Below are 8,774 nucleotides of genomic sequence, written 5' to 3' on the forward strand. Positions count from 1 at the left end.
CATATTGAACCATATGGACCTAGACGACATGTGGTTCCAGCAGGACGGCACTACGTGCCACACAGCAAACGCCATTTTATTCCATTTTAACATCTACCCGCCCTTATTCAAAAACCCTATATTTATTTTTCGTCAGCTAATAGCTCTAAAAACTGAAATCCAATTAGTCAAAAATGGAATCAAACATTTAATGCGAATATACATATATGTAATAATGCTGAAACACAAAACTATCCTTTGAACTCAGAACGCCTGACTTCTACAGTATTTTATTCAAACTCCACACCTACTAATAATACGTTTCTACCACACACAAACCCAGTGCTTTTGCCAATTGTTTCCACTGCATATCTAAATTTCTATCCATGTTTCAATAAGAATACAATAATAAAAGAGAAAAAATTATATAATTCAACAATATTGCCACATTTAATATTAAAATTCATGCCAACCCAACACAAACACGCTGCGAAAAATGGGCTTATATGCGATTTCACAAGTGTTCTGGTTGATGTTTGCGCTAAACACACTAGCAGCAGCAAACCCAAAAGCCAACTGCGGGGGAAAAGTTACATAATGTAAACTTCATATAAAATGTTGAATAGACTGCAAAGTTACAATAATACCAGTGTCTCATATTATGACGGTTTCAACGCACTGTAATGGTAAAGTGTGCATGAGGCATAAATGCCACTTATGTTTATTCAAAGTACTAAGTTGCCAAATATTGGATTCAAATGCAAATAGCGCTCCTTCTGAAAGGACTTCTTCCTCAGCGTAAAATTTGCTTTCAAAAAAAAAAAAAAAAGAAGTGTGATAAACTCAAAACTAAATCACTTCACCATTTGATCACATTTTCGACCCAGGATTGGTCAAAATGTACTAAATCGAGATTTTCACTGCCACTATAAGGCTAGCGGTAATGAAGCTAAAAATTCTCCAAGCAACATATAAAAGCACGAAGATGCGGTTACAGCCCATTCCACTAAGGTAACTGAACTATGAAATTTCACCACCATAAAACCAATTAGAATCAGTTGGAATGTGCATGATCCAGCTTTGTACACAATATGACTTGAGAACGTTGATACATAGAGAAGGCTCAGGAATGACTGGCCAGGTTAAATATCAAATGCTAACAAAACGCGGATAAGAAATTTGTATTATTTCAACACGACTGGGGAAAAGTTAACATACGAGAGTTAACATAGGGGAGCGTAGTCAACAGAATTAAAAAGATCGTGGAGCGAAGATATGATAAGCGACAATGCTTGGATAGAACTACTACAATATCGTAAATAGAACCTTTCAATTAGAGAACTGCTTGAAGAATCAATTTTTCAATTTGCTGAGATCGGACATTTGCAACTAGAATGAAAATAGAATTAGCATCCCGTTATTCCCTCATGACAAAACACTTGTTATATTGTTTGAGTTTACTAACATACCAAAAATCTCGTGGGGGGTCATTTTTCCCAAAATCACTTTCCCAAAAAAATTTTTTCCCAAATTTTTTTTTCCCAAAAAATAATTTTCCCAATATTTTTTTTCCCAAAAATATTTTTTCCCGCTTTATTGTTTTTTCCCGAATGCATGTTTTCCCAAAATAACTTTTTTCCAATAGATAGCTTTCCCGAACAAATACTACTGAAATTAATTTTTATTATTCTACTATTTGACATTTTTCGACGATTCCGACAATATGAGTGTATATAATAATCAAAAATCTTATACTTAAGTAATCGAAAAATATTCGAAAAAGTTTTTCAATATACATTTTTCAATTCGGATAAAAAGACAAGGTAACGAATGTATCCAACTTCACTCATATAAACAAGTTTTTTCACGTCATTCTTTTCGTGTCAAAATTTCATGAGCTAAAATTTGCTGCCTAAAGTCAAAATTTCTAATTATGGCGGAATTAATTGAATGCAAAAAATCATTTCTTTTGCACATTAACGGATATTTGTACTACAAACACTCAGGTAGAATAGGAGAAACTGCGTATTGGAATTGCCGAAGAAAACCTGAGTGTAATGCTAGAGTGACAACATACGGAGGACCACACAATATCAGAGTTCTGAAGGGACTTGATGAATCGAAACACATCCTTCATGCACCAAACCCCGAAGAAGTCGAAGCGTTAAGAGTCATGAATAGGATCAAACGTAAAGCTACAGAAAATTCTGAAGCTCCTCCAGCTCAAATATTACGAACTGAATTGCGAAACGTTTCACCAGGTAAAAACAAAAAAACGAAATTGCATTCGATTCATAATTACAAAATATGATAACTCTCTCTTTTAGCGGTATTAGCGGAAATGCCAAACAGAATTAATTCCCGAAAAAGTCTTAGTCGTGAAAGATTAAAAGATTTTCCCTCGAACCCGCGAACGCTGAGAGAATTGCAGGATATTCCAGGCTTTTATCAAAATTCATTGAATGGAGATAAATTTCTAATTTACGACTCCTATGAAAATGACGAAGACTCAGAATTTGGGAGAATACTCGTGTTCGCGACGCCTGAAAATTTAAGGCAATTATTCAGGAGCATATTGTGGTTTGCCGACGGAACATTTAAAACTGCGCCAAGTATATTTTTCCAAGTTTTCGCAATTCTCGGAGCAGTTACACAACCGGATTCAAGAGGAAAACCACAAACTATTGGTTTACCTTTTGTCTACGCATTATTAGAAAACAAAGAGCAGAAAGTATACGAAAAAGTATTCTCGGTTGTTTTGCAAGAGGCAGAACGTCTAGGTATCGATATTTCTCTTCCGATTAAAGTGATGACAGATTTTGAGTTGGCTATCATCAATGCTGTAAAAATCGTAATGGGCGAAGACAAGGCACGCTGCTGTTTTTTCCACCTCTGTCAAAACATGTACCGCCATATCCAAAGTGAAGGACTTCAGAAAATGTATTGCGATCCTGAAGATCGATCGGTCAAAGTAGCCACTCATATGATATGTGCCCTTGCTTTCGTCCCACATCAAAACATCGCCCGAGAATTCGAAACCTTAAAAAATGAAATACCGGAGGAAATGCGACCAATTTCAAAATACTTTGACGCTACGTACGTCCGAGGAAAACCTGCAAAAGGTCGACGTAAACAGGTGCATCCTCGCTATGCTCCAGATTTGTGGTGTCAATATGATGCAGTCATTCAACAAACTGCGAGAACGAATAATATATCCGAAGGATGGCACAACAGGCTTCAAGTTGTTATAGGGAAAGATCACCCCAGCTTCTACATTTTTCTTTCCGAGTTGCAGAAAGAGCAATCGGACACAGAAATAATGATGCGACAATTGCAATCAGGACAGCAAGTTAAGAAAAATAAATATTCCAAGAGGTTGAAACATGAACAGAGAATATTTAACATTGTTTCGAAATATCACGAATATGTTGATAACAATGATATTGTCACATACTTGAAAACTCTAGGATACTATATTCGCATGTGATTGTATACATACAAATTCATAAATAAACTGAAATCTTGTTTCAAATAATAAAAAATGTACTCGCCCATTCATTGCAAATGTATATGCGATATTTTACAGACGAACGATATTTTGGGAAAAATATTTTATGGGAAAATTTATTGGGAAATTTTTAGTTTGGGAAAAATGGCATTGGGAAAATTATTTTTTGGGGAAAAAAAATTTGGGAAAAAATATTTTATGGGAAAATTTATTGGGAAATTTTTATTTTGGGAAAAATGGCATTGGGAAAATTATTTTTTGGGAAAAAAAAATTTGGGAAAAAATTTTTTTGGGAAAGTGATTTTGGGAAAATTGTACCCCAACCCAAAAATCTCAACACGAACAACGGCCTTGAACAAATTGTCACCATCGCCGTAAACGCCTTCAGTACAAAGTAATGCTGAAAACAATGATCGCAGTCCCTAACGAGCACAACAACTCATCCCGTGAGAACAACTTTGTTTGTGTATGGTTTGTGTGTGTATGTGTTTGGTTGTATCTACACAATGTTGCCATTGATATTTTTGCTTACACACTTTTTCACACATCCGCGGTATCAGTTACAATTTTTCATTGTTTAATAAACCAAAGCCAAAAACCAACAAATGCATATAATTCATTTATCTATAATTAACATAATTCAACAGTGCTTTTAAGTTATTTTAATAAAAATTATAATTTTTCTTAGTTTATTTTGTAAATGATTTCGAAATGTACTGCTTGGCAACACTGTGTGGTGAGACAGCAATCAGCTGACAGGGTTTTACGGGAATTTTCAAATATCGTGAAATAAAATCTACGATACTACGATACGGAAGGAAGGAATTTTTCATTTACATGGGGCTCTCATTAGGTTGATCGTAACAGCTGTAAGTCTCTTAGTACCGATGCATCAATTGCTGCTCTCAATGCGGGGTTTGCGAAATTTGAAGGTCGCCTAGAATCACAAAAGCAGAGCATCATTGAAAAGCTAACATTACGATTAATGCTGAAAACAGTGAACGACGTAAACGCAGACCCCTGTCAGCTGTCGGACGTAAACAATAAATTTATTGATTTTTATGGAAAGAAAATATGTAGATTATTTCAAATTTCAAATATTTATTAAGAGATGAAAAATATACTGGCATTTAGTTTTATTTTTTTTTTTCTTTTTTTTTTTGTCGGGACAATTAGCAAGTGCAGCACTCAGACATTAATTGAGTCCATTGTACTACACTTGGATTCCCTTTTAATTTTCTTTAAATCTACCCGAAGTCCGAAGAAATCTGAGTAGATCTTGTGGTGCCAAGGAGCCAAGATGGTTGCTTCTTAACACATCAGTGCCAAAGACCTCAAACCTGATTCGAGCGAAGGCGGGCAGACACACAGGAAGTGGTCCGCCGTCTCATCCTCCTCTTCACCAGCTGGGCAGAGTACACTGTCTGAGATGCCCAACCTTTCCATGTGCATTGCCCACAGAAAGTGGCCCGTCATCAGTCCAACCAGCCGTCTGCACTCCCCTCTGCTTAATGACAGAAGGGTTTGCGACAGTCCATCGGACATGACAGGTAACATCAGTTTAGTCCATCTGCAGCCTCTCTCAGCCTGCCAAGCTCGTTTGTGGGTGGTAGTTACCCATTTGCTAACCGTGGCCGTGATGGCCGCAGAAGGGAGTGACAAAACGGGCTCTGCGCCAAAGAAGTTGGCCTCAGAACCCATCTTAGCTAAGGAGTCAGAGGTCTCGTTACCCACGATACCCACGTATCCCGGGACCCATGTTAGCATCAGGCTATTATGTCTATCGACATAGTTCAGCCTGGATTTACAGGAATTGAGTACCCCTGATGTGGTTGGGGGCTGTCAAAGGCCATCAACGCAGCTTTGCTGTCGCTGCAGACATATATAGATCTGCCTCTCCATCGGTTTTCCACAACAAAGTTCATCGCTTCTTGAACTGCATACACCTCCGCTTGAAACACACATGCATGTATTCCAAGAGCAAAGTGCAGTTTTGTCCCTCCGGATTCCACGTAGAAGCCGAAGCCATGCTCGGTCCTGGAACCATCCGTCAAAATGCGAAAACAGTGCCGTACCAGTTCCCACTGTGTTTCAGTCTGCAGATGGCCTTCAAGGCCTCTCCTTGGACGAAAGCATCAAGTGGTGGTAAACCAATCAGAGCATCTAGTGCCGGGCTTGAAGAAGTCGGAAAAGCTCCGGTGCAACAGATGGCCACAGTGCGTTGTAGTCTCGATAAGGTCCTCCTGACTCCCACTAGAGAGAGTCTACTCATCCAGACCACTGATGCATAGATGATAATGGGTCTTATCATAGCCGTGTATATCCATAGGACCTTGCTAGGAGAGAGACCCCACGTTTTCCCAAAAACACCTTTGCACTGCCAGAAAGCTGTCAGTGCTTTGGATGCCTTTGTTTCAACGTGTGATTTCCATAGGAGCTTACTATCGAGGATTACTGCAAGATATTTAATTTCCTTGGATAGCTGGATTGTGACTCCTTTTAGCTTTGGCAGAACGAGTCCATCAAGCTTCCTCCTTCTGGTAAAGAGGACAATACCAGTCTTGGCGGGATTCGCCGATAGCCCATTCGCGCAGCAGCAAGTGTCAATCCGATCCAGAGTTTTCTGCACTTTCCTACAGATGTTCATAAGCGAATGGCCTGTTACCAAACAAGCAACATCGTCCGCATATGCTTGTGCTTAGACTCCCGAATCGTTTAAGGCGGTGAGTAGATGATCGATTACCATGCACCAGAGCAATGGAGACAGCACACCGCCTTGGGGCAGCCTCTATTAACCCCAGATGACACCAGCAGATCTTCCTCTGCTCGCACCGAAACGATTCTTTGGGCCAGCATCGAACGAATCCAATTTACTAGCATCCGGTCTACGCCGTGCGTGCTAGCAGAGTTACACATACTGTCAAAAGTGGCATTATGAAACGCCCCTTCTATGTCTAGAAAGATGCCCACAGCGTAGTTCCTCCTGTCGATGGCCAGCTCTACCCTAGCAACAAGGTTTTGCAGTGCCAACTCGTAGGATTTTTCACTCTGATAGGCATGCTGAAATAGAGACAGAGGGTGAGCCTTCAGCGACCTCCACCAGTCGTTCGAGACTTTTCAGCATGAAAGAGGTCATGCTGATGGGTCTAAAGCTTTTGGGGCTGGTGTAGTCGTCTTTTCCAACCTTTGGGATAAAAGCGACCCTCACCATCCTCCAAGAGCGTGGTATGTAAGCCGGTGCCAGGCATGCCGAGAAGATTTTATTCAGGGCTGCTGTCACGAACTCTGCACCCTCCTTCAGCATGGCAGGATATATGCTATCTGGTCCGGGCGACTTGTAGCCGCCAAAAGATTTGATGGCAAATCGAATGGCGGCCTCATTCAACACAGATCTGGCAACGAACCAGTCATGCCGAGAAGGTGTAACAGCTCTGACAACTGCCTCTATCAATAAGGGCTGTTGCCGGCTCATGCTTATCTGATTACCAGGAAAGTGAGACTCCATCAGAAAGTTGAGTGTCTCACTTTTCCGCTCCGTGAAGGAACCATCAGATTTCCTAAGTGACCCCAGCTTTGCAGTTGGGTCCCTTTTCAGGATCCTAATCAATTTCGCCGTGTCACTCAGAGATTCAATACCGCTGCAGAATTCCCTAAATGTGGCTCTTTTCGATTCCCGAATGAGCCTCTTGTAGTTCTTCTGAACATCACGGTATCGCTCCCAGCCCTCTGAAAGGTTAGTCTTGAGGGCCCGGTTTAGAAGTTTTCTCGACTCACGCCTCAACATATGGAGCTCTCGATTCCACCAAAGAACGGGAGTCCGGCTAGGAAGAGGTCGAATTGGGCAGGCTGACTCAAAACATTCGGTTAGGGCAGCGTTGAGTTTCTCAACAGCCGCCTCAATGTCCTGTTCTTTTCGAAGTCTTGGTGGCGCAACGTCAAGGTCCCGCAATGCCTCCCTAAACTTCTGCCTGTCTGTTTTTCTTGGGTTTCTAGAGGGCAATGGCATATGTGCCTCCTCGCCACACGGAAACTCAATGTACCTGTGGTCCGAGCACGAATCTTCGGCAAGGACTCTCCAGTTCTTGATTGACCACCCAAGTTTTGAGTTTGATAGGGTTAGATCAATCACCTCCTGCCTTCTAGCTGTTACAAACGTTGGCTGTGAGCCCTTGTTATGTATGTCTAGGCAGGCGGATGCGATAAATTCGAATAGTCGAGAGCCCCGTCCATTGCACTTGCTGCTGTCCCAGATTGTATGCTGGGCATTAGCATCGCAACATAGGATGAGGCCCAGACTGCGCCACTCACAGAACCTCACGGGACTAGTGGCCTTCCCGGGTGGTGGCCCTTCCAGAGCATCGTAAGGAAAATAAGCAGATGCAATCACAAACTTCGACCATCCGCGTCTACCTCTGTAACACACCTCAGCCGCTACCAGGTCTTGGCAACAGAATTGCTCAAGACCCGTCACAGTGAGATGGGATGATACTATAAGACCGGTCCTAGGTCTACTAGAACTCCTGTCATATAATAACGTGGCCCCTTTCAGCCCACTTAAGCCACAGAGACGGCCCCTAAAGACCCAGGGCTCTTGCACTGCTGTTATGTGGGGTAATGTGTGCAGCTGGGAAAGACTTCTACTTAGTAGTGCAGTAGCGGCTTTGGAATGCTGCAAGTTAATTTGCGTCTCCGTCAAGGGACGATATCTGCAGGAATCGTCCGAGCCAATCATTTGGGAAAGACATGGAAGCTGACCGTCCCAAAGAAGTTACTCAGACGGTTCCCGTACCGTGAGCCCATGACATCAACACTGGTCTCGTCCACTCGCACCACAAGAGCAGAACCTTCCTTCCGTTCCCGGTTTTTTTTCTTGGTGTACGAGACGACTCGCCAAAGCCTCGTGTTGATGCCCGGATTCTGGGCACGTAGACAGGATAGGACATCCGCCGTAGACAGGTCTGGATCCGGAATCCAGCAGATGGCCTTCCTGAGGGGTACACTCTCCTCGCTGTAGACTGCGAAGCGAGTGGTCCCCATGGGGGCACGTTATTGACCACGGTCCTGATCCACTCGAAGTTGGCCAGAGACGCGCACGTCACCTTTATGGTGCCGTCCTTTGTCTCATAGCCCTTCACGTTGGCTTCCGGACCGGAGGCAATAACCCGACGCATCAGTTGACTTTTGCAGTATTTGATTTCTGCATCCGTTTCCCCAGTTTTAAAATCACAGCCACAGGTCGTGGGCCAGCAGCCTTCTCGCTATAGGATGGCTTGACCGCACCCTTGGA

General features: G+C 42.3%; 1 protein-coding gene across 1 annotated transcript; it reads left to right on the forward strand.

Annotated features, from left to right (window-relative positions):
* The first annotated feature begins 1,729 nt into the window (after positions 1 to 1,729).
* Positions 1,730 to 3,921, forward strand: LOC128869594 (uncharacterized). The gene is made up of 2 exons (XM_054112167.1): positions 1,730 to 2,240; positions 2,307 to 3,921. Exons 1-2 carry the CDS (start codon positions 1,913 to 1,915, stop codon positions 3,464 to 3,466), a joined length of 1,488 nt encoding a protein of 495 aa, XP_053968142.1. The 5' UTR covers positions 1,730 to 1,912; the 3' UTR covers positions 3,467 to 3,921.
* Positions 3,922 to 8,774: the final 4,853 nt, after the last annotated feature.

The sequence above is a fragment of the Anastrepha ludens genome, chromosome X (assembly GCF_028408465.1).
Source record: "Anastrepha ludens isolate Willacy chromosome X, idAnaLude1.1, whole genome shotgun sequence".
Classification (NCBI taxonomy): domain Eukaryota; kingdom Metazoa; phylum Arthropoda; class Insecta; order Diptera; family Tephritidae; genus Anastrepha; species Anastrepha ludens.